This window comes from Schistocerca nitens, chromosome 11, assembly GCF_023898315.1.
Source record: "Schistocerca nitens isolate TAMUIC-IGC-003100 chromosome 11, iqSchNite1.1, whole genome shotgun sequence".
Taxonomy (NCBI): domain Eukaryota; kingdom Metazoa; phylum Arthropoda; class Insecta; order Orthoptera; family Acrididae; genus Schistocerca; species Schistocerca nitens.
The window spans coordinates 121,123,194-121,150,569 of NC_064624.1; the positions used below are offsets into that span (position 1 = coordinate 121,123,194).

The 27,376-nt window shown below is 42.9% G+C and overlaps 1 protein-coding gene across 2 annotated transcripts in view; it reads left to right on the plus strand.

Annotated features, from left to right (window-relative positions):
* The window catches only part of LOC126213034 (plexin domain-containing protein 1), a 486,122-nt gene that overhangs the window by 453,576 nt on the left and 5,170 nt on the right, over window positions 1-27,376 (plus strand). For both annotated transcript variants that reach the window (XM_049940603.1, XM_049940604.1), the window contains 2 exons: window positions 6,888-7,158; window positions 21,579-21,718. In XM_049940603.1, coding sequence (XP_049796560.1) covers window positions 6,888-7,158; window positions 21,579-21,718 — 411 coding nt within the window. The remainder of the gene's footprint in view (window positions 1-6,887; window positions 7,159-21,578; window positions 21,719-27,376) is intronic.

Genomic DNA, 27,376 nt, shown 5'->3' on the forward strand with positions numbered 1-27,376 from the left:
CGTAGCTGAAGGCTATGCTAACTATCGTCTCGGCAAATGAGAGCGTAATTGTCAGTGAACCATCGCTAGCAAAGTCGGTTGTACAACTGGGGCGAGTGCTAGGAAGTCTCTCTAGACCTGCCGTGTGGCGGCGCTCGGTCTGCAATCACTGATAGTGGCGACACGCGGGTCCGACGTATACTAATGGACCGCGGCCGATTTAAAGGCTACCACCTAGCAAGTGTGGTGACTGGCGGTGACACCACAGTGTGCACTGACAGCCAAATGGCAAGGTGGCCGCTTGCAAAAAGCAGCAAATCCAGGTTCACAAGTCCCAATCAGACACAAATTTTCACGTCACCGACAGGTAGAATACCTGTACCTAAGATGGCGGACACAAAGTTATTCACATAAAATGAACTTATTTCGATCTAAATCTTAAGAATCGGGGGTGTGTCCAGAACCTTTCCAATTTGAAGGATAGGATACGACATCGTATCACTCCGATTACACCATATATGCTGTTAGCAACTGCCGACCGTGCCACGTTACAGATACAGCACGTTACCTACTCGGGATACTGTGCGAAACACGTGTTTTAACTTGACTGTATCCTAATCAACATACCACAAACACCATTATCGTGTCTCTGATCGTTCCTCCCCTTTTCCTGCAGCCACACCACATTCTGGCTGCTTACAGCACCATATTTAAACCTGGTACCAGGCATTGGAACTATTGTTTCAACCACACTCTAATGTCCAGTTGACGTCCGGCCTTATATGCAACCTGTGGTAGGTACGCACACGAGGGCGACTGTTTGCCTCCTTGTCCCCGCTGTACCGACCGCAGTGGTGGCCGTGCCGCCACCTCCTCGCGCAGTTCACCCCCGTATCTCGACGAGCGGGCCGTCCAGCAGATTCGTGTAAAATAAAAAGTTCCTTATCCGGTCCCTTGCAAGTTAATGCTAGTCGCACACCCTGCGTTCTACAGTGTGGCGTGTATAGTACTGTTCTTGCTACATCTCGCTCTGTGAAGGACGTGGCCGTGCAGACGTGCGACCTCAAATTCGCATCTGAGGTTCTGAAATGACCCAGTCGAGGTAGCATTGCCGTCCCCTCGTCCAGGCGTGCAACGAGCCGTCAGACTCTTTGTGTCAAGTCACGAAGTCACCAGGTACACGACTGACGGGCCAGAAAAGGTGTACTCCTGTGAAGGCTTCCTACGTGCCTCCATCCGGCTGACACTCGAGTCTTCCTCTGCTAACCGGAACGATGCAAAGATGCCCAACAGAGCCAAGAGTAGTCTCCTTCGCTGGCTCGAAGAACCTCTTCGACGGTGTCGCCACGTGATACCTTCGTGTGGCCGGATTCCGTGTCACAAGTGCGCACGATCGACAGTTTTTCTGCATCGCACTCCACAGACCGACAGCACGAGAAAACCGATGCTTCTGCAGACCTCACGGAGTAGGATCGTTCCGCCTCTGTGCCCTGTAGCGGCGAGTCTTCGCAGGCTGGCACTCGGCAGACGCTGAGGTGACCCCTTCGTTTTTTCATCATCAACAGAGAGGAGAGCTGCTTTTAGAATCACAATGTCATCGTGTACTCTGCCTTCGAGAAACAATATTATGTCCTCATCTGAGGTTTCGCATTTATTCCCAGTCCATTTTGACCTTCCCCTGAGGTCAGCATTCAGTCTCGTAGGGGTGTCAAGAATCATAAAAGAAGGTTGTATACCTGGAAGAATCCTGGAGATACTAATAGGTATCAGATAGATTATATAATGGTAAGACAGAGATTAAGGAACCAGGTTTTAAATTGTAAGACATTTCCAGGGGCAGATGTGGATTCTGACCACAATCTATTGGTTATGAACTGCAGATTGAAACTGAAGAAACTGCAAAAAGGTGGGAATTTAAGGAGATGGGACCTGGATAAACTGAAAGAACCAGAGGTTGTAGAGAGTTTCAGGGAGAGCATAAGGGAACAATTGACAGGAATGGGGGAAAGAAATACAGTAGAAGAAGAATGGGTAGCTCTGAGGGATGAAGTAGTGAAGGCAGCAGAGGATCAAGTAGGTAAAAAGACCAGGGCTAATAGAAATCCTTGGGTAACAGAAGAAATATTGAATTTAATTGATGAAAGGAGAAAATATAAAAATGCAGTAAATGAGGCAGGCAAAAAGGAATACAAACGTCTCAAAAATGAGATTGACAGAAAGTGCAAAATGGCTAGAGGACAAACGTAAGGATGTAGAGGCTTGTCTCACTAGGGGTAAGATAGATACTGCCTACAGGAAAATTAAAGAGACCTTTGGAGAGAAGAGAACCACTTGTATGAATATCAAGAGCTCAGATGGCAACCCAGTTCTAAGCAAAGAAGGGAAGGCAGAAAGGTGGAAGGAGTATATAGAGGATTTATACAAGGCCGATGTACTTGAGGACAATATTATGGAAATGGAAGAGGATGTAGATGAAGATGAAATGGGAGATAAGATACTGCGTGAAGAGTTTGACAGAGCACTGAAAGACCTGAGTCGAAACAAGGCCCCGGGAGTAGACAACATTCCATTAGAACTACTGATGGCCTTGGGAGAGCCAGTCATGACAAAACTCTACCATCTGGTGAGCAAGATATATGAGACAGGCGAAATACCCACAGACTTCAAGAAGAATATAATAATTCCAATCCCAAAGAAAGCAGGTGTTGACAGATGTGAAAATTACCGAACTATGTTTAATAAGTCACAGCTGCAAAATACTAACGCGAATTCTTTACAGACGAATGGAAAAACTGGTAGAAGCGGACCTCGGGGAAGATCAGTTTGGATTCCGTAGAAATGTTGGAACACGTGAGGCAATACTAACCTTATGACTTATCTTAGAAGAAAGATTAAGAAAAGGCAAACCTACGTTTCTCACATTTGTAGACTTAGAGAAAGCTTTTGACAACGTTAACTGGAATACTGTCTTTCAAATTCTGAAGGTGGCAGGGGTAAAATACAAGGAGCGAAAGGCTATTTACAATTTGTACCGAAACCAGATGGCAGTTATAAGAGTTGAGGGGCATGAAAGGGAAGCAGCGGTTGGGAAAGGAGTGAGACAGGGTTGTAGCCTCTCCCCGATGTTATTCAATCTGTATATTGAGCAAGCAGTAAAGGAAACAAAAGAAAAATTCAGAGTAGGTATTAAAATCCGTGGAGAAGAAATAAATAATTTGAGGTTCATCGATGACATTGTAATTCTGTCAGAGACAGCAAAGGACTTGGAAGAGCAGTTGAACGGAATGGACAGTGTCTTGAAGGGAGGATATAAGATGAACATCAACAAAAGCAAAACGAGGATAATGGAATGTAGTCAAATTAAATCGGGTGATGCTGAGGGGATTAGATTAGGAAATGAGACACTTAAAGTAGTAAAGGAGTTTTGCTATTTAGGGAGTAAAATAACTGATGAGGTCGAAGTAGAGAGGATATAAAAAGTAGACTGGCAATGGCAAGGAAAGCGTTTCTGAAGAAGAGAAATTTGTTAACATCGAGTATAGATTTAAGTGTCAGGAAGTCGTTTCTGAAAGTATTTGTATGGAGTGTAGCCATGTATGGAAGTGAAACATGGACGATAACTAGTTTGGATAAGAAGAGAATAGAAGCTTTCGAAATGTGGTGCTACAGAAGAATGCTGAAGATTAGATGGGTAGATCACGTAACTAATGAGGAGGTATTGAGTAGGATTGGGGAGAAGAGAAGTTTGTGGCACAACTTGACTAGAAGAAGGGATCGGTTGGTAGGACATGTTTTGAGGCATCAAGGGATTACAAATTTAGCATTGGAGGGCAGTGTGGAGGGTAAAAATCGTAGAGGGAGACCAAGAGATGAATACACTAAGCAGATTCAGAAGGATGTAGGTTGCAGTAGGTACTGGGAGATGAAGAAGCTTGCACAGGATAGAGTAGCATGGACAGCCGCATCAAACCAGTCTCAGGACTGAAGACCACAACAACAACAAACAGGGGTGTCGTGCTGCTCGTACAGAACGATCGTATTCAACCGTCTCCCTGACTGCCCGTCTTCTAGCTGTTGCAGTTCACCTTTTCCTTCCTCACCTGACGTTTTCCCTTTGTACCTTATATATCCCTCCGTCATTCAATGTCACTAGGGTGGACTTCCTCCAGCTTACTGGGCAGCTGTCTCACCCATTTCTGCTGCTCAGTGGTTTTAATGCACACCGTCCCCTTCGGGGTTCTCCCAGAACCTGTCAGAGAGGTGCCCTCTTGGCTGACCTTAATCGAACCTCTTCTGCCTTCACAGGAGCACCCACATTCCTTTCTGACTCCTCATTCCCATTTGGACATACCCTTCTCCACTGACCAGCTTGCCCACCGTCTCGAGCGATTCGTTCTTTCCGACACCTACTCGAGCGACCGTTTCCCGCGTGCTATCCGTTTGCCGACTCCTACCCCACTGCCGTGCACATGCAAATGGCAGCTTACTAAGGCTGATTGGCAGCTTTAATCCTCCCTGGCAACCTCCGAAGAACGAGATTTCCCCAGTTGTGATGACCAGGTGGAATTTCTTACAAATGTTATCCTTCCACTGCAGAGCATTCGATTCCTCGCACTTCCTCTTTACCGCGGCACATCCCAGTCCCTTGGTGGACTGAGGCGTGCCGTGACGCAATTTGCTTGCGAAGATGTGCTCTCCCCATTTTTTACTGTCATCCTGTGATGGCAAACTGCATTTGTTATAAACGCACGTGGGCACAGTGCCGTCGCGTTCTTCGGGATAGCAAAAAAGCTAGTTGGATCTCACTGACTAGTTCCTTTAGCAGTTCCACCCCCTCCTCTATTGTGTGAGTCGACCTCCGACGGCGCTCCGAGACAGAGATCGGTTCCCCAATATCGAGCCTGAGAGTAGCAGATGATGTCATTGTGGACCCTGTTGCTATTTCCCACACCTTGGGCCACCGTTTTGAAAAAAATTGAGCTCCTCCCACTATCACTCCGCCTTCCTCCATCGGAAACAAGCAGAGGAGGCTCGGGCGACTCTTTTCTTCTCAGAATTGTGTATTCGAGCACAAGTTGATGGTCACCAACTAGCATACCGTATTTCCTCTAATCTAAGCTGCACCTGAAATTTGAGACTCGAAATTCGAGGGGAGAGCCGGCCATTGTGGCCGAGTGGTTCTGGGCACTTCAGTCTGGAACTGCGCGACCGCTACGGTCGCAGGTTCGAATCCTGCCTCGGGCATGGATGCGTATGATGTACTTACGTTAGTTAGGTTTAAGTAGTTCTGAGTTAGGAGTCTGATGACCTCAGCAGTTAAGTCCCATAGTCCTCTGAGCCATTTGAACCTCCCCAGGGGAGAGTAAAGTTTTAGGCCGCACCTCCAAATTGAAGCGAAGTTGGTCCATTGTAATATGAGACACAATTTAGATCGAATGAATGATGATGCAGCTACAGTAGCTTGGTTCGAGTCGTAAGCTTAGCAGTTAAGCTTTACCAGGTAGCCATTGCTATGTGTCAGGCGCTCCGTCCGTATTTATACGGGTACCCTTCCTTTTTCATGTGCTTTGTCTGGTTTGAATTGATTGCTCATTTTTCTTTGATCTGATAAGTGCTGTTCTCTTTGTTATAGGTGTTTGTCACTCTACGCTGAAAATGCATTACTGTACTGTGTCATGCATTGTTTGTCGCATTCTGTTAATGAGTGTTTAAGACATGTTGCCGCTCGCGGCATGGCTTGCTTTTGTGCGCGCTACTGCCGCTTACAATTTAAAAAAAAAAAAAAAGAGAGAGAGAGAGAGAGAGAGAGAGAGAGAGAGAGAGAGGAATCGTCTCATTAGCGTAACAATGGCAAGAGACTGCTATTCGTTATTACTTAACACTGCTGCTTTCTTTGATAATGATCAAAATAATAGACTGCGTATGATACAAGACGTTCTGAATGAGAGTTAACGAAAATTTTTCTCTGTTTGAAAATCTTTGCAGGCGCCTCTTTAGTACATAACATTGTGCACAGAAATTAGTCATCTTAGATTTAAAAATCTAGTCAATTGTTGTGCTTCATTTCTGACTGTGTCACTATTAGGCATAAGAATAATACGAATATAAACATGACACGATATGTATATTCTTCCGCATTTGCTGTTGTCTCACTCTGGTTTCATAGTTTATTAGGCGGACAGGATTTAAATGAGATAGCAGCAAACACGAAACAATACATGGCAAAATGTTTATATTCGTATTCTTCTTATGGGGAAGAGAATACTGCATGTGATTCACAATAAGTTGCTATTAGCAACCATCTCTCCTCACAGGTAGGAAAAAATTCAGAAAGTAGAGTTGGCCATATTGACAAATATCCCAAACAGTCTTGCCAGTCGGATTTTCGTAGTACAATTAAATGCTGCTACATTTGAAGATGAACAACACAGAATCTGCATTTACTTCGTTGAGTAATGTCTGAAAATGCAGTGGTCGAAACTCGGGGCGGAGAAAAAAGCTCGTCTTCCACAATTTTTTTTAAAATGACGCAGTGGTTTTGGTTCCAGTATTTATCTTTGTGCCTGCAAAGCATGCCTGTGTAGCGCTACATATATTAGACGGCAGAAGTTAGTTGTGGCGGCTCCTACCAACATTTTTCTGAACTTCCGCTTGCTTTGCACTCGAATCTAAGCTGCAGGCGGTTTTTTGGATTACAAAAACTGGAAAAAAGTGCGGCTTAGATTCGAGTAAATACGGTAAATAAATTATCCCATAGTCAGAGTATATACGAAGTATCAAAATGTGGCCAGGTGGTATATTCAGTGTGGGAAAAAATACTTCAAAATGTGTGCTTCTCAATCTGTCAAATTACAACACACCTGCGAATAGCACCGTGACCTGACGTGTGTGTACGTGCGTGCCCACAGTGCCAGTGGTGTAAGGGCATGTGCTCGGACGGCATGGACAGGCGGCGGCAGGAGTGGCTCCAGCACTCGTGCGACAAGCAGGGTTTGGCGTCCGTGGAGCAGTGCCCGCCCCCGGCGACGCGCGACCAGCACGCACTGCCGACGCTGCAGCCGGTGTCCGAGCCGCACGCCGGCGGGGAAGACGGGGGCGTGGAGGCCGCGGTGCACGCCTCCCAGTCGGAGGCGGCCCACTCGGAGCCGCAGCGCACCGACGGAGGGCTGCACATGAACGGTGAGTTGCGCCTGCTGCCGAATCGGTACCTCGATCTGATCACTTTAACTTCGTCTGAGTTCGTGTGTGTTTTGGATGTGGTGATTGTGGATTCAGTTGACCGAGTAAGTCAGAGTTTCCACTCGTGTCTGCATCTGCATTTAATCTCTGCAAACCGCTGTGAAGTGCAAGATAGAGGGTCCTTCCTACAGTGCCGATTTTTGATTCTTCCGATTCCATTCACACATCGAGTGTGAGAAGAATGTCCCTAATCTCAGCCTCACAATCCCTTCACAAACAATACGTAGTGGGCTGTATATATTCCTAGATTAACCATTTAAAGCCGGTTCTTGAAACTTTGTAGGTAGGCTTTCAGTATAGTTTACGTGTGCCTGCCAGTTATTTCTTCAGTCTCTCCGTGATGTACTTTCATTGTTCAAACAAACCTGTGACCGCTCGTGCTGCCCTTCTCTGTATATAAGGGGTGTTCAAAAAGAAACGAGCCGTAGTCTGGAATGCGCAAACTGGTGAAAGGAGGGTAATATCGTGGTGTGTGTGTAACGAGATGTGGTTTCGACAAGTGTGTGGAAGTTCACAGCCCGCTGCTAGAGGGCACGCATGTATGTTACGTGACTGAACAGAGCTGGCAGCAGCACGCATCAGTCATCCAACGCTGCTAGTCGCATTGCAAACAGTGACTTAGAGGCGTCAAAAGAAGACAAAGATACCCCCTTCTGATTCACTTCCTGTAGCACAGGACAACAGGAAATGTCCAGTGTTACTTGTAAACCTTGACAGCCCTTCGCCAAGCGATCAAATCAAAACGACTGGGCAGACTCACCTGTGGGGTCATTCTGCTCCACGACAATGCAATACCTCATACCACCAACACAAGTCACAGCACTTCTGCGGAAATTCAAATGGGAGGTTCTCGGCAACTCTATACAGTCCTGAACTCTCTCCCTGTGATTACACCATTTTTGGTCCCCTTAAAAAGGCTCGGAGGGGCAAACGATTCACCTTGCACGACAACGTCCAGCTGTATGTGCGGAACTGATTGACATCGCAGCCCTGGGAATTTTATGAGACAGCCATTCACTGCCTTGTATCAGTCTGACAAATGTCTCAACAGCAGGGTCAATACTTCTAACATACAGGTATTGGTTTCTGTAATTATGCCTCTGGCTCATTTCTTTTTGAATGGCCCTTATACACTCCTGGAAATGGAAAAAAGAACACATTGACACCGGTGTGTCAGACCCACCATACTTGCTCCGGACACTGCGAGAGGGCTGTACAAGCAATGATCACACGCACGGCACAGCGGACACACCAGGAACCGCGGTGTTGGCCGTCGAATGGCGCTAGCTGCGCAGCATTTGTGCACCGCCGCCGTCAGTGTCAGCCAGTTTGCCGAGGCATACGGAGCTCCATCGCAGTCTTTAACACTGGTAGCATGCCGCGACAGCGTGGACGTGAACCGTATGTGCAGTTGACGGACTTTGAGCGAGGGCGTATAGTGGGCATGCGGGAGGCCGGGTGGACGTACCGCCGAATTGCTCAACACGTGGGGCGTGAGGTCTCCACAGTACATCGATGTTGTCGCCAGTGGTCGGCGGAAGGTGCACGTGCCCGTCGACCTGGGACCGGACCGCAGCGACGCACGGATGCACGCCAAGACCGTAGGATCCTACGCAGTGCCGTAGGGGACCGCACCGCCACTTCCCAGCAAATTAGGGACACTGTTGCTCCTGGGGTATCGGCGAGGACCATTCGCAACCGTCTCCATGAAGCTGGGCTACGGTCCCGCACACCGTTAGGCCGTCTTCCACTCACGCCCCAACATCGTGCAGCCCGCCTCCAGTGGTGTTGCGACAAGCGTGAATGGAGGGACGAATGGAGACGTGTCGTCTTCAGCGATGGGAGTCGCTTCTGCCTCGGTGCCAATGGTGGTCGTATGCGTGTTTGGCGCCGTGCAGGTGAGCGCCACAATGAGGACTGCATACGACCGAGGCACACAGGGCCAACACCCGGCATCATGGTGTGGGGAGCGATCTCCTACACTGGCCGTACACCACTGGTGATCGTCGAGGGGACACTGAATAGTGCACGGTACATCCAAACCGTCATCGAACCCATCGTTCTACCATTCCTAGACCGGCAAGGGAACTTGCTGTTCCAACAGGACAATGCACGTCCGCATGTATCCCGTGCCACCCAACGTGCTCTAGAAGGTGTAAGTCAACTACCCTGGCCAGCAAGATCTCCGGATCTGTCCCCCATCGAGCATGTTTGGGACTGGATGAAGCGTCGTCTCACGCGGTCTGCACGTCCGGCACGAACGCTGGTCCAACTGAGGCGCCAGGTGGAAATGGCATGGCAAGCCGTTCCACAGGACTACATCCAGCATCTCTACGATCGTCTCCATGGGAGAATAGCAGCCTGCATTGCTGCGAAAGGTGGATATACACTGTACTAGTGCCGACATTGTGCATGCTCTGTTGCCTGTGTCTATGTGCCTGTGGTTCTGTCAGTGTGATCATGTGATGTATCTGACCCCAGGAATGTGTCAATAAAGTTTCCCCTTCCTGGGACAATGAATTCACGGTGTTCTTATTTCAATTTCCAGGAGTGTATATTCAATATCCCATGCTAGCCTTGTTTGATACACAAATGATTTGTAAGCTGTCTCCATTATACCTATGACTGAGCTTATATCAACGAGTTGCCTATCTTCCCACGACTTTGAGATAGTCAAGACCCTACTGGATGTATATGCAGCTTTCTTCAAACAGTAATTCATTATAGATAACTGCTTCATCTGTGAAAGGTCTGAAGTTACTAATAACCTAGTCTGCAAGTTCATAATGTAAAACATAAACAGGAGTTCCCCTACACACTTCCCTTGTGCACGCCTGTAGTTACTTCTGTATCTCTGATAACATACTGCCCCCCCCCCCCCCCTCCCCCAAGAAATTCGTAGTCCAGTAATCAGTTTTACTCGATACTCCATACAATTGCACTTTTGCTAATAAGCTAATTGTGTTACTGAGTCAAGTGCTTTTTGGAAATAGAGAAATACTGCTATTATTCTTTGCTTTCAGGAGGTGTGTGTGAAAAGTGCAAGTTGGTTTTCATGTAATCGGTGTTTTTGAAATCCGTGCTGGTTGGGGATGGAAGAGGTCAGTACGTTAGAAATAGCACAGTAGGTTTGAGTTCATATATGTCTCAATTTTTTTCCAACTACCTGTTACCGCATCACCATCGTCATTTTTGGAAGAATACCCTGATTTACATTGCCAGTTCGATAGCTGTACTGGACAGTTCTCGAGTACCATAAACCTTTCTCCTAATGCAGCTGTTATTTGTTTACTCCTGAGCTGGAGTTTGGTTTTGTCCCTGAATGTGAATCTGTGGCTAAGTTGTCTATTCCCTTTTACTCATATCCAAGAAATAAATTTCTCATCACTTCAGATGATCGTATGGGTGAAATCCTTCTGCCACAGGATGTTATTGGCGTTCAGAATGTGTGTTTCTTGGTACACCACCACAAGCACTGTTCGGAATGACGACAGGTTGTCACAATAAACGGTGAACTTATTTCCTTGGCCGCATGCTGTCCTACCTGTCACAACTGCTACGTTTATGACGAAAAGGATGGCATGACGCACTTGAGCAATTTATCACGTAACACTGAAACTGTTTGTTCAAATTTCTTACGCGATCACTGCACAGCTGACGGACTAGCTACATTTTGCCCATGAAACATTTCATGCAATTTGTGAATTTTGATTTTGCATAAAATTCTCCTTTCCTGTAGTGAGCTTTCACAGTAGCAATGTGCTGTTCTTTTGTGTAACACTCAGTGTGTACCGCTGCCAATCTAATAACCCAGCAGTAGCATTTAATGGTCAACTTGCATTCTTTAAGGGAGATCACAGACGCCTAGATTGATATATGGACTATGCGCGCCCCCGTATGCTGTGTAGTGGAGAGCACAGGGTGCACCAGGATACTTTTTCCTTTGTAGACTTCAGAATGGTTTTCTATGCTACTCCGAACACACTAGAATTTGTTTGCAAGGTCCGTCTTGGGAATCGCGTGGTTTTCAGGTAAGATGTACTTAGTATTTGTAAAAAATACTTTTGTTTATGACATTACGTAGTGCATACGGAGAATTTCATTGTTTAATTTATGTTTTGAAGATCACATCATTCAGATGTTGATTGTTTATGCCAGGGGCGGGCAGGAATCCTGCACATCTGCGGTGCACTTGCACGCGTGCAGTTAACAGGTGTTCCGCGTGCACACAGGGGCAAGCTAGCCACCCGCTTATCTCCCATCCCCACCATACCTTCTGTCCGCTCCTTCCTCTGTAATGCGTTTTGTTTCCTAGCTTGCTTTATTGAGTGAATCAATAAGGTTAGTAGAAGTGCTTGAAAGAAATCACGGTTTGAAAGAGTACCTATTACCTACGATACGTTTTATTTAATTATCACAGGTGGAGTTTACAATACGTTTAATATCTGGAACAAAATTTCTACATACAGACAAACACAGACAGTTATGTAAATTTTCATCACTGATGTTTGCTCTTAACCGAGACTTATTAATTCAGCAAATGGTTTTCCAGCTCTCGCTATATTAAGCGCAATCTTATAACTTGCACGTACCGCTGGGCTATTATTGTTGTCGTCCTGAAAAATTGAAAACAGTGCTCCATAAAATGTTAGATCAGTTAGATGAGAGACATGACGAGAGAAAGTCGCAGATCTCTTGTGACAACACCAACTACGACAAATTCAAATGGCTCTGAGCACTATGGGACTTAACTGCTGTGGTCATCAGTCCCCTGGAACTTAGAACTACTTAAACCTAACTAACCTAAGGACATCACACACATCCGTGCCCGAGGCAGGATTCGAACCTGCGACCGTAGCGGTCGCGCAGTTCCAGACTGTAGTGCCTAGAACCGCTCGGCCACTCCGGCTGGCCAACGACGACAGATTCATCTGGTATCGTCAGATCGGTCTTCTTAAGCTCAGTCAATTCCCCATCCGCTCAGAATCCGACAATAAATTGTACTCGTCCTTGTGAAATTTATTGTAATGGCCTTCAATACTAAACTTCCGTTGACCAGCGAGAATACTGCCACGTATTAAACATTTCGAATTTTCACGTTTTTGCACAAAGAAAAAATGATTCTCCCATTACTTTTTAAAAGATAGCAAATCTCCACTTCTCCGTTTCTTGAATTACAACGTTCACTACATAGTGCTCGCTTCGCATCAATGTCCGCAGCTGAGCCCGGCACTACACTGCGGCAACCTGCCGGCTGTCGCCACAGCCCCGGTCGACGCCTGCACGCGAGCAGCACACGTGCAGCGCTGTGCGCTCGTGAGCCGCGTGCAACGTTTGCCCGCCCCTGGTTTATGCTAATGCTGCATTCTAGCCAGTCACAGAAACTTGGTGTCGATTGACATCTGACATGGGAGTACAAATGATTTCTTCCCGGATTGTCATCTTCAGTGCAGTGTGGCTGGGTTACACGTACTATAAAAAGTCGCATAAGCTTAGCGCACAGTACTGAGGCCAGTGAAGATCGCCATATCTGGAGATAATGCGAACTGAAAACTGATCTTGTAAGGCAGCCATTGAATTAAGAGCTGTGTGGGAGGAGTTCCGTGACCTCGTTAAAACCGTACTCTCCTCATTGGCCCTCTGTGATGTCGGAAGTTACGGGAAGAAGGTGGGAAGGAGCATTGTAATGTAGCACTCTGAATTAAGTCGCAGTAATGTTGTTTTCCTCAAAAAGTACACGCCATTTTCCACAGTGGGTCTCTTGAAACATAAGAGAATTTTTGTTACATCTAAATGAAAATTGGCATTATCACCCACGAGAAAAATCGTGTTTTCGTGACTGACTATGATTTAACAAGACTTGACACTGTTTGTAATCACATTCAGGTTGTGAAATATCTTGAGTTCTGTATAGGTGATAACGAATGTTTTTGCTGGGTCATTTGCACTGTTGACTCATTAACCCCTTGCTCGCAGGACGTGAGCGAATCGACCACTTAGGGCACTGTATAGTGGACGTCCCAACTCGATGTTTTCGGGCGTACGGTCTGTGTTGACGGACACATTGTGGAGCCAGTTGTGTTGCAGTTTTCAACCCGTTTGAAAATGGTGTGGCGATCTGGAACGGGTCAGTGGATGGGAATATGAAAATGAGTGCGAAGGTACTTCTGTGTTCCAGACTCTTTGTCGACAAAAACTACAAGAGAGTGAATGTACGATGCTCGAGGTTCCGCAACATTGTGAAAACTAAAATCCCACTCCAACAGACAAATCGAGCCCATCGTCTCCTCTCTGAGGCCAGCCACTCGGCTGCACTATTCAGTATGAAAACATTGTTTCCATGGTGGACCCTGTGTAAGATGAAAGTTCAAGGAAATAATGGTTCTCAACTTAAATGGGAATATAGGTTATGAACAACTGAAATACTGAGACACGAAATATTGTAGAGCTGTTTCTATAGCGACCAGTTTTGGATTTGTTGTTTGATGTACGTGGCAAGTTACTTGTTGTAAATTGTTGGGGGGAGAGTGTTGGTTTCATTTCCACTGTATTCTTTAGGAGCATGTGTGTACATAAGATTTGTATATTAATAGTATGTACATATGATTTGTATATTAACAGCTGTACAATGGTCTAACTTTAGTTTCTGTAGTCATGCATCTCGAGTGTTAACTCACATTTTTCTCTTTTGCTTTTTTCTGCTGAAAGCTTTCACGGGAATAGTGGCTGAATGGAGACCAAAGGTATGATTGTTACTGCTTGTGTAGACAACACTGCAAAATTCTGCACTTGACATTAAGAAACCTTCAGGTGTATTGTGTGGAAGTGGTAGTCATAATGTTTCAATTATCACCAAAAAATTAACCTGCGAGCATGAAACGTGGACTTCGTATATAAATTCATATATAAATATATCTAAAAACAAAGACGATGTGACTTACCAAACGAAAGCGCTGGCAGGTCGGTAGACACACAAACAAACACAAACGTATACACAAAATTCAGGCTTTCGCAACAAACTGTTGCCTCATCAGGAAAGAGTGATGAGGCAACAGTTTGTTGCGAAAGCTTGAATTTTGTGTGTATGTTTGTGTGTCTACCGACCTGCCAGCGCTTTCGTTTGGTAAGTCACATCATCTTTGTTTTTAGATATATTTTTCCCACGTGGAATGTTTCCCTCTATTATATTAATTCATATATAAATTCACTGTTCATTGGAACACTAATTTTTCAGGGATGGATGACAAGCGAAGTAGTTGGTTGCAAAGTCTGTATTTTGCCAAAGAAGCAGCATGCGTGATGTGGTCCATTGCAAAATGAGTTGGGGCATTGTTTTAGAACAAAAAGATGGCCCTCGGACAACTTTGCGCTGCACTTTCTCTAAGCACCCTTGTGTAACTGCCCCTTAAGGACATAACCTGTTAGCGCCACTCCGTGGCACTCCTAAAAAAGTGCTGAACATCCTGTTGCCTGATCACTGTCAGGTCTTTGCCTTCTTTCCACGGTGATGAAGCCGCATACAGTATAAACCCACTTTTATATTCCCAGAATTAGTTTTCCTACTGTTTACAATCTTTTTTATCGCGCCCTTCAAATTCAATATGTTTGCAATATTTACTGTATGGAAGTTCCTTGTCAAGTTAGGGGATACAAGGGCATTAGTTGGAAAATTATAACTGGGTTTTGATCAATTCTTTATTTTTTTTTTCCTTATGTTTATTCAGGAAGATCTGGTGCATTCTCTCGGATGGTACTGATTGAAACATTCAAAGAAGAGAAATTCAAAACACCGTGAGCATTGGGTGAAAGCAAGTTTGTCACAGTGACATTTCTTCATATGAACCCCACTCGGGAAAGAAACATAGTTAATATTGCAGAAGATATCACGTGTTGGCAATAATCTCTCAGCAAATCAAATACAAAAGATCCCTTCACAAAAAAGTGGCACTTGAAATTGATTATGAAAGAAGATATTGATCATACATACAATTAGTAGATGAATAAGGACAATGTTATTTCATTACACACTGGAAATCATTTTATTTAGTAACTTTCTGTAGACATGGATAGGTAAATGAAAAACAAACTAAAAATATTCTGGTCTCAAACATGGGCTGCAAAATTGTGAAGCCGTGACCTTAGTGTCTGTACCACCGCTTTGGTTGGACTGCGTTCTTGCTGAAATGCATGTAAGTATCTAGAAAACTTTGTCATTTTCTCAGAAATGGTAGTGTACCTACAGATAAGCTGAGACAGGTGTTTGCTTACTTTGATGTCTCTTCCACCGAGCAAAGTTTCTAGGCAGTCAGGTTATGGCACTTGGCATGTGGAAAATGAATTGCCCCATAACACCGTACATCATCAGTGGGCTGCGCAATTTCATTTTTGTTTTAGCAGTGTCCTAAGGTGCTGTGGCATGAGGATTACAATGTGCACCAGGGCTGTAGACACATAACTGAAAACAAACGAAACATTAAGTACAAACAATAGAAACTCCAGGTTGCAGCATCAACAATACAAGGAAAAAGATAGATTACTACTTCCTGTAAAGTTGAGTTGCGAACAGGCACAAAGAAAAGACTGTTACATATTTAGCTTTCGGCCAAAACCTTTTTCAGGAAAGTTCGTGCTCGCTCACGTGCGCACACACACATTCACGCAAGCAAGCAAGCATGCATGCATCACACACACATGACCGCAGTCGTGTGTGCATGAGGTTCGCTCGCTTGTGTGAATGAATGTGCGCGCGTTTTATTGCAGGCTATGGCCAAAAGTTAACTGTGTTAGTCTTTGCGTTGTGCCTTTTTGCAACTCAAGTCGTTTATGGTGAGTAGCGAAAAATTAATTACACAAACTTACACTACTTCATTATATATATATATATATATATATATATATATATATATATATAGAGAGAGAGAGAGAGAGAGAGAGAGAGAGAGAGAGAGAGATGAGACTTACCAAACAAAAGCGCTGGCAGGTCGATAGACACACAAACATACACACAAAATTCTAGCTTTCGCAACAAACGGTTGCTTCGTCAGGAAAGAGGGAAGGAGAGGGAAAGATGAAAGGAAGTGGGTTTTAAGGGAGAGGGTAAGGAGTCATTCCAATCCCGGGAGCGGAAAGACTTACCTTATGTCTGCTTGTGTCTGTATATGTGTGGATGGATATGTGCGTGTGTGCGAGTGTGTACCCGTCCTTTTTTCCCCCTAAGGTAAGTCTTTCCGCTTCCGGGATTGGAATGACTCCTTACCCTCTCCCTTAAAACCCACATCCTTTCGTCTTTCCCTCTCCTTCCCCTCTTTCCTGATGAGGCAACAGTTTGTTGCGAACGCTTGAATTTTGTGTGTGTGTTTGTGTTTGTTTGTGTGTCTATCGACCTGCCAGCACTTTCGTTTGGTAAGTCACATCATCTTTGTTTTTAGATATAGAACTTTTTGTGACTACTTCTCATTTTTAATATAGTTGCTGTCTGTCTTTAAGGTGTCCGGCCTTATAAAAACTTTTTTCAAGTTCAGTCTCTTGCAAAGCTAGAAAATTTTTACAAGGAGAAGTGAGAATTGTGTAATAAAATTTCAGAATACATTCGATGGGAAGTGTCTTAAGTAAAGATTACCCCGTTTACTCATGTATATGATTTAAAAGAATGGAGGCAATGCGGTATAGGTAGTTAAGAAACAAGTGAGTTTTTCTAAACTGAAACTGTGTTTTGAGCTGCTTACGTACAATATCGATGTTCAGTGTTAGCAAAAGAAAACTATATTTTGTTACCACTGTCGATTTTTTTGTTGTTTAAACAAATCTTCTAAATGTATAGCGGTATCAGTGTAGTTGTTAAATAGGGTAGAAATAGCTTTTGGAAGAAAGTTGTACACAGTGTTTTGCACACAAGCTAAAATTGGTCTCAAGAAAATTATACAGGAAAGAGACAAACTGCCAGAGTTGATTACTGCTGTGAAGAGGATTTCGATGTGGGTTAAAGTGTAGTAGCAAGTGGTGAGGTAAGAAAAGGCTCGTAGCTCAGACTAACTCATAAAGTATCCACCAGATGGATTCAGTGTTCAGTATGATGAAAAGAGTGTTGCAGCTGCATCCAGTGATTAACAGTATCATTAACTGCCTCACTAGTGCACTGCACGTGTTGTAGATCTGGCAGATAGCTGTGACATTCTGTGGCCTACAGAAGTGGCTACTCAGAAAATTTGTGTAGAAAAACACATTGAAAGCAATAAAGTAATCCCAAAAAGTAGTATGTTGAATATCTGAATGTCGGACAATTGGAGAGAACCTAAAGAGTAATGCCATAATAGAAACCAAAAAGCAATTGCAGCCAACATACTAATTTATTAGCCATACCAGCATCTCTTGATCCTCAATATAGGAATATCCAGGAAGATCCTTTAGCATGTTTGGAGGCCATCGGGAAGTCGAGGATCTTCTTGCAGCTGTTGAAATGACTGTCAGTGAGTATAGGCAACATGTTGAGGCATTACAGGAAAATAGAGAAACCATATCTGATATATAGATTGAGCATCATAAAATAGTGCAAGAAAACGATAATTTTGCAGACTGCGACAGGAATAGATCTACAAATCACAGATCAGTAATTACCTGGAAGATCTCTTCCTAGATCTTGAATGAGATCCATCAGAAATAAGAAGTAAAGTCATCAGCACCGCCTATCCAAAATTATAAAAAAACTACAGTAAATGTATGAACTGCGTAGTCACATTGTCATGTTTTAAGACTGTTCTCAAAAACTCCTAAACAGAAGCAAAAAGATTTTCTCAAAAATGTAGTTGGAAGTCTGTAGACAGGTATTTGATTAATAAATAAGATACTAGATGTATTTCTATGTTGCCTTTTAGGTCATCGCAGAAATTCATCATTTAACATTGATGTCAGAAAAATAAATAAATGTTTTGGGAGTCAATTGATGTTGATGGTTTTTCAACATTGCCTATCCCTAGATAAAATTAAAAACTAAAGCTGTAAGGCACATATAAAATTTAGGAAATCTTGGCAGTTGTACAATGGAGCCTCATGTACAAAGAAGTAAACACAAGAATTGCATGTTAATGAAGTGTGATTAGACAAATTTAGTTTAGATCAGGTGGATCTTAAAAAATAACTATTGTTCCCTTACATAGCACTACTTTCAAGCCACAGTAGTGTTTGACTTTCTGCAGGGAACATTTGACTGGTTCGACTTCAGTTGTGAAAAGTAACTTCACTGTTCCCGTACACGCAGCTGAATTAGGTTTTCATGAGATGTGCAGGGGATTAGCCATTCATACCTGACTAATGTCTCGTATGCATCTCCTGTCATGAAATTCTACTTGGCAATGACTGTGATGCTCGAAATCAGTTGTGTGTAAAGTGACAGTGAAGCTTTTTTTAGCAACAAAGGTGGAAGCAATCGGTTATTCCTGCACAAAGTCAAAGATTTTTGGAAAAAAAGTAAATGAATGAAAATATAATTCAAAATTTGTTTACTATTTGTGTGTAGCTGCTGAGGCTTTTGTTACCACATGCCTTCTTTTTAATTTTTTGTCACAGTTGTGTACCACTGTTTTATTAGCAGTTACTTTCAAGTCACCTGTAGCCTTACAAAGAGCTTACTAGCACGCTTTATTGAAAATGTATGTTGTGGTTTGCGAACATACCAAAGTCTGAATTGTATGAATCGTAGTGAAGTGATTTAATAGAACTCCTCTGAAGAGCACACATTTATATATCACATTTAATAATTGTTCTGTATGCAGAGCAGTATTAAGTTTACTTGTTAGTGTTTCTATTTCATATGGTAACAGATTTATTGCTGGTTTGAAAATGAACACGGTGTTGACAACTAGCCAGCAATAAACTTAATCACTAGTGTGATTTCCAAGCGTTAAGCACAAAGCATTTCATCAGATCCGCAGTTATCAGCCAGTAGATATTAGATCAGTAATTAAGTAGTTGCTGGTTCGAATCTCATTGGTGTCACAGTATTTCTTACTTTTATTTTAATTTTGTATTTATTATCATATGAAATCTTAAAATCATTATTATTAGCAAATAAAACATAATCCAACAGTGTGGCTCAGAACAGGTAGCAATCAATCTTAGGATCCACAAATTGGACTGAGCATAGAACTTAAAAAAAATTGTATGATAGGAAATTGTTGAGTGTAGGAGCCAAGTTAAGGCACTACAGTACAGTTGTCGAAGCAAAAGGAGTACATGCTTAAGAGACTGATTATGGATGGACGTGGATTAACAGATATAATGATCAATAGAGAATGGAAAATATTAAGGATTTTAGGTGACAGATCGATTGATAGGCTCATTATGTTTGAGAGCAAATGAGGAGCTGTACAGAAGGATGGAACTGGTAACATCTGTGATTAACCCTCTCACTACTGTGGTTGTTTGTACACATCCTGCTACACTGTTCTCCTGGTATTATGGATGTCTGACTGTATCTGAGCTGCTGACCTTTCACTGTTGTGGATGAGTTACTTCCGTATCTCAGTGAATGAAAGAGTCAAGAGTATTTATCATGTATTATATGTGCCTCATTAAGTGCTATCATTTGCAGAGAACCTTTTTTTGATATCTTGAAGTGTTTAAGATATGATTATTCTTATGACCATGCGATTCATGATGCTCAAGGACTTGAATGGACGCATTGCACGCGGGACATCCTTTGGCTGTAAAATACAGTAATTGAAGAATGAAATGAGATATCCTTCTGCTCTCAATTTTATGTAAAATTTTGATATCTTATATACGTTTCATTCACTTCAGTGTACGAGCTGAAATCAGACTATATGCAGTGTGTATTTACCTCTGCGAGCTCTTAAAATTTCATGTACCGCGGTTTGTATGGCAGAGATTGAAAAGACCTGCATTTCTTTACCGAGTAAACATATCTGGTGTGCAAATATCAAATTTTTTCACCTAATAGGTTTTGAAAAATTGAGTAGTATTTCGTATCGGGCAGAACACCGTCTCGGCACAGGCACCAGCATTTGGTGAACAGTACAGCTGTAACAAAAGCCACCCTCAGCACAGAATGCAAAGAGCTCGTCTGTAGTTGCAAAAGGGTTAAGAAGAAAAACTTGTTATTTAAGGACACACATCCAGTATGTCCCGTGATTGTCTAACAAAGAAAATTTGGAAATTCATAAGGCCAAAGGCAGAGAGATTGGGACAGCTCCACCGAATGTGATACAGATATTAAAAAGAAATCAGTACCCCGGAGGACAAAATCGTGGATAGGAATGAATTTAGACAAATGCTGGAAAAGCTGCAGAGGCTTTAAACTAGGAGAAGCATTCAAAAAAACGGAGGGAGGTGGCCCTATGTCAGAAGACCGGAAGAAGGCACTGAGTGATGGATTCTAGAGATACAGGCAGGACAACAGAGCGAGCACAGGAACAGTGGTAAAAATGGAAAAATGATTCCGATTGTTAACTAGTAGTTCATAGTGCTCAGTTCATTGTAAAAAAAATCAAAATGTTTTATTAAATTATTACACAGTATTTCTTAATTAAAAATTCCACTTTACAATGAATGGAAATATTTATTCATAAATGCTGAATCATAATGATTGATGCAAGTGGCATCTCTTATTTTTATTTACAATAATATGAGAATAATTAACATTTGGGACAGGAATATGAAATGTTCATTCATTAAATGGAAGTATTATGTACGTCAATAATATTGTGCAGTGTCTAGAAATAAAGTACTTAATTTACTATTAAGTTTTTTGATTTTGTACGAAATCTTAATTTATTGTGAATGGTCTCGTACCACATCTTAAAAAATATATAAGCTATTTGTTAATTCAGATTCCCATTGTTGTTTAGTAAGAGTCGCAGTTCTTGCTAATAAGTATAGAGTTTAAAGAAAAGTAGAAACAAGTTGCTGCCACTGAGAATTCAAACAGCAACTTCACGATTACTAAAGTAATGCCCTACTGACCCACTGGCTGGTGAATTTCTCAATTAAATACAACGAATGCTTGTTAAATTAACAGCACTTGGAAATCTACTAATCTTGAAATGGTTTACCTTGAAAGAAAAAGAAGTGCCTTATCACTTTAGGAAACTGATGGTTGGCCACCAAGCCACTTACGTCATGAGTACGAAGAAAATATAAGAGGACCAATTTGTAAAGCTTCCTTGTAAGGCACAAAATAAAAGTAAAACTGAAGTAACACTAATTGCCAATCTTTCTACTGAAGTTCTGCAGGGACTCTGTAAGCTTTAGTAGGTATTGCTGCCCATCCACGTTTCACACAAGTTTCGCCGTGCTGCCGTAAGAACGGATATGCTGACAGATGTCGCTCACCCTCTGCCCGGCAGGATCTCCGAGCAGCTCCTCGGTGAGCGTGTCCGGCGTGGTGGCGATCCTGAGCGTGGTGACGCTGGTGTGCGCGACGGGCGTCTGGATCCTGTACGCCTACCGCAACCCGCACACAGCCTCGGGCCAGTTCCTCATCAGGGTGAGTAGAGTCGTGGGGTATGGTGTGTCACACACCGTGTCAGCACCAACTGTTTACATGCGCCAAACATCAAAGTCAAATGAACAAATATAAATACGAGGGCGGTTCAGAAAGTAACCTCCGATTGGTCACAGTGCGGGTTGTGGGGGGAGTAGCGACGCCATCTGTGCGTTCACGCACTCGACAGGTCAGTCGGCATCGAGCCGTGGTCGAGTGAACGTCGTACCTGCGCTAGTTTAGTTTTTGTGGCAGTTTGAAATGTGTGCTGCAATAGAAAACCCCGCCAAATGTGAAGTGTGTGCTGTCGTAAGGTTTTTTACAGCCAAAGGATATTCTGCAGCAGCTATTCATCGTGAGCTTTGTGCCGTGTACGGACCGAGAGTTACGAGTGAAGGAGTTGTCCGTGAATGGGTACGTTTATTTAAAAGTGGACGAGAAAACGTTCGTGATGAAGAGAGGAGTGGTAGACCATCATTGGTGACTGACGAACTCGTTCAGACAGTTGATGCAAAAGTTCGTGAAAATCGACGTTTCTCAATGTCTGAGTTGTCTACTGGTTTTCCACAGATTTCTAAGACACTCTTGTACGAGATAGTGACAGCAAGATTGGGTTACCGTAAGTTCTGTGCACGATGGGTGCCCAAAATTCTTACCGACCACCACAAAACTCAAAGAATGGCCTCTGCATTAGACTTTCTGTCACGTTATGAGGACGAAGGAGAACCATTGTTAAACAGAATCGTGACCGGTGACGAAACCTGGATTAAGTACGTGAACCCTGAGACAAAAGAACAGTCAAAGATGTGGGCACATTCAAATTCGCCTACCAAACCGAGAAAAGCCTCGCAAGATTTTTCTGCCAGAAAACTGATGGCAACGGTCTTTTGGGATGCCAAAGGGGTGTTGTTGGTTGAATTCATCACGACCATTAATCAAGACGTGTACTGTGAAACAATAAAAAAGTTACGACGGGCTATACAGAACAAACGCCGTGGTATGCTGACTTCCGGTATCGTTTTTTTGCACGATAACGCCCGTCCTCACTCTGCTCGCAGAACAACGGCCCTTCTCGAGTTCTTCAAGTGGGACGTTATCAACCGTCCACCTTACAGCCCAGACCTGGCGCCAAGTGATTATCACCTCTTCACGCATTTGAAGAAATGGCTCGGGTCACAGTGGTTTGATGACGACGAAGAGCTCAGAGATGCGGTCACAGGCTGGCTCCAGGCACAAGCGGGTGATTTTTATGCGGAAGGAATTTCAAAGCTTGTGAAGAGATACGATAAGTGCCTCAATCGCTATGGAGACTATGTAGAAAAATAGTGCAAAGATGTAGTTGTAAGATGTATATATTAAAATATTTTTATTTGACTTGGTGTATTTTTTTAAATCAACCGGAGGTTACTTTCTGAAAGGCCCTCGTATATTCCAGAGTGTTCTTTTCGTAGGTCAACCACAACTGTACATGTCTGTTTTCAGAAAATGAAGGAAACTTGAACATTCATTGAACCAATAATATTCGATAGTTCCCGACTGCTTCCAGAATAATACAGTTCCATCTTCCACCATATGTTGTTTGCCGAACAAAAGTCCTATGTCCCATTTTATAAAATAGCGATCGGGGGATTTCGACAGCAAGATCGTTTTGTTCCTTTGGCCGTACTAACAGGAAAACCCACAATAGTCAGACAAGCAATATCGTGGTTGTTGTCGGAAATCTACTTAATAGTCAGACACAGGACTTTCATTCCACAGACATGGGGTGGAAGGCAACCTTACCTCTTTCACACTTTACTGTACACCAGAATAGGGAATTACTTTATTATGTAACTAGTTATAAACAATAAAATATTATTGGTCAAACAACTCAGTTTTCTTCACTTTGTGAAAATATAAGTATTTTGGGATGACTGCATGGAATTCTAATATTAGATACAAAGATCGTGTGAGGGCATTAGAGAGTAAATATACTCACTCCACATGCAGTAAATTTCCTAGAGACCAACAAGCTTACGACCACAGATCAGCAGGTAGGAGCCGAGGTACTGGCGGAATTAAAGCTGTGGGGACAGGGCGGGAGTCGTGCTCGAATAGGACAGTCGGTAGAGCACTTGCCCGCAAAAGGCAAAGGTCCCGAGTTCGAGTCTCGGCCCGGCACACAGTTTTAATCTGCCAGGAACTTTCATATCGGCGCACACTCCGCTGCAGAGTGAAAATCTCATTCTAGATCATTTTCTCCGTGACACACTGCGACCCACGGATGAAGGGCAACAGACAGGTACCATATTTCAGAAATTCTGGAAAGCATTCGACATGGTGCCCCGTTGCAGGCTGTTAACAAAGATGTGAGTGTATGTAATGTGTTCTCAGATATGCGGGTGGCTCAGAGACTTTCTAAGTAATAGTGTGACAGGACTTCTGTTATTTTCTATACATAACGATCTGGTGGAAAGGGAGAACAGCGGCCTGTGGCTGTTTGCTGATGATACTGAGGTGTACTGGAAGGTGTTGTCATTGAGTGGCTTTACGAGGATACAATATTACTTAGACAAAATTTCTAGTTGGTGTCATGAATGGCAGCTAGTTCTAAACATGGCAAAATGTAAGTAAATACTTAAGAGTAGGAGAAACAAATCAGTAATGTTGAAATATAGCATCAGTAGCATCCTACTCGACAACCACGTCATTAAATATCAGAATGTAACATTTCAATGCAATATGAAATGGAATGAGCAAATTAGGATTTTGGTAGGGAAGGCAAAAGGTAGACTTTGGTTTATTGGGAAAAGAGTGTGGTTCATCTGTATAGGAGACAGCATGTAGGATGCTAGTGCAACCCATTGTTGAGTATTGCTAGAGAATTTGTGATCCTTACCAGATTGGATTGAAGGAAGACACTAAAGCAATTCAGAGGCAAGCTGCTAAATTTCTTACTGGTAGCTTTGAACAACATGCAAGTGTTTAAGAGATGCTTCAGGAATGCAAATGAGAATCTCTGGAAGAAAGGCGCTATTATTTTAGAGGAACACTGTTGAGCATTTGAAGCTGACTGCAGAATGGTTCTACTGATGTAAACGCACATTTCGTGTAAGGACTATGAAGATACGAGAAATAAGGGCTCGTGGAGGCATAAAGACAGCTGTTTTCCTTTTACTCTGTTTGCAAGGGTACCCTCTGCTGCATGCGGTGGTATGGTGCCTTGTAGAGTATGGATGTAGGTGTAGATTGATGGACACACAAAAGATTTTTTAAAAATCTAAAGCCACATGGTTTGAGGTGCCATGGCACGGATTGCACGGCCACTCCCATTGGAGGTTGCAGTCCTCCCTCTGGCATGGATGTGTGTGTTCTTCTTAGCTTAAGGGGCTCCGGAAAGGCTCAAAATCATGAAAAGTTCAATTTTTACTTTTTTGCGTTTTCTGAATCTGCAGACTATTACCTTTTAATAGATATATAATTTATTCAATTCCGAAGACTACAACTATTTTTAAATTTTTTTTTGAAATGTGTTCTACATGGGCGTGACCCACTATGGCGCTGTTAAACTGCTGTCAAATGGTGTTATTATTAACGTCCGTGTTCATCAGGTACATTTTAGTGATATGAGATAAAGTATGTGTTGTGGCTAACCTGTGATGGTTCAATATATATCGCTGGTGTGATTGTCGATTGTTTCATGTTTATTTACTCTGTCGTTATCTCGAAAATATTTGTAATTAATTCTGTTTCTTGAGTCTCTGTTTTGTTGAAGTATAATAAGGAGTAACAGTAAAGTTATTAGAAATCCTCTGAAGGCTTTTAAGAAAAGGAGAAATGTTGGAAAGCCAAAGGTATTTAGAAATATGGGAATGAAGATAGGTTGTAACACGGTACGAGCGATGCTTGCTTTAGACAAGGAACGCCTTCGGGCTGCAGACAGGGCTGTAAAGAGTCTAGAAATACAAGCAAGAGTAAACAGGAGGAGGAACAAGAGGAAGCTGGAGGAGGAGTTTGCAGAGGATGAAGATAATCCATCATACGGACCTGGAACGCACTAAAAAGTTAATCCAATCTTTGTCGCTCGATTCCCAAAACTTTTATTTTCTCATACTAATTACATGTTTTCTAAGGATCTTCCAAACACATTTGTTTCAAACTTTCAGTAAATGTTATACAGTACCTTCTGCATAATTTAACACAGCCTTTTTCCAAAAAACTGTATATTTTTGAATATATAAATAAAAAATTGCAAAAAAATGTTGTGAATTTTCATTACAATTGAAAAAAAAATCATCTTTAATAACTGAACTAAAATTTTGTAAAATCCCTGTGTTAAGTTGTAGCCCATATTCCAATAAATAATCTGTAAAAAGTTCAACTTCCTACCTCAAATACTTTGTGAGGAAAGATGTAATTTATAAGCACTATTTTAACATTGCAAGTATAGGGCGTTCCGGAGCCCCTTAAGTTAGTTTAAGTAGTGTGTAAGTCTAGGGACCGATGACCTCAGCAGTTTGTCATTCCCTCAAGAATGCACGCACATTTGAACATTTGAAAAAATATAGACCTAGATATATACTCTGCAGGCCGTCGACAATGTGTGGCGGGCAGTAGTTAGTACCACTGCTAATCATTCCCTTTCGTGTTCCACTCGTAAATGGAACGAGGGTGGGGAACTGTCTCTGTGTGTCCATGCGAACCTCTTAGCTTGTCTTTGTGGTCCTTACGCAGGATGTAGATTTGTGGCAGTAGAATCATTCTGCAGTGAGCTACTAATACCAGCTCCCTAAATCTTCTCAACAGTGTTTTGCCAAAAAAAAAGTCTTCTTTCCTCCCTGGGTTGTCATTTGAATTCCTGAACCATCTGCATAATGCTCATTTGTAGATCGAATCTAATGGTAGTAAATCTAGGAGCACACTTCTGAATTGCTTAGATGTCTTCCTTTACTCTGACCTGGTGGAGATCTCAAAGACTAGAGCACTACTCAGGTATGGGTTTCATTATTGTTCTATGCACAGTCTCCTTTATAGATGAGCCACAAGTGAACCATTCACCTTTCCTGCAGCCGACCTTATATGCTCGCTCTGTTTCATAGTTCTAGACATTGTTGCGTGACTGCATCAAACGACATACCACCGATACTGTATGTGAACATTGCAGGACTGTTTTTCCTGCTAATCTGCATAAACTTAAATTTTCCCATACTTAGAGTAAGCTGCCATCATCACTCCAAATAAAAAAAAACTGCCTAAGTGTTTGTGCAACCTCCTACGTTCACTCAATGACAACTCTTTTTCCTGTACACCAAAGCATCATCAGCAAACAGTCAGAGATAGCTGTTCATCTTATCTGTCAGATCAATTATGTCCAGGCAGAAAAATGCTCCAATTGAAGCACTATAAAGATGAATATATTCTTCTTTAAAACATTCTGACAGAAAAGTGGGAACTAGCTGCTTCAGTCCTTATTCTGCCTTTCTCATCAAAAAGTTTGGCATGCTAAGCCTTCATATCCAGCACCTCCCTCGCACTGCCACCGTCTTTTCCCCCCACTCTATCCATTTTATGACATTGATGTACAGTATATCGCATGGGTACTGTCTCCACCATATGTTAGCAGCTCAAAAATTCGGGGGGGGGGGGGGGGGTGTCCAATTTATTTCTTCCTGTATATCCACA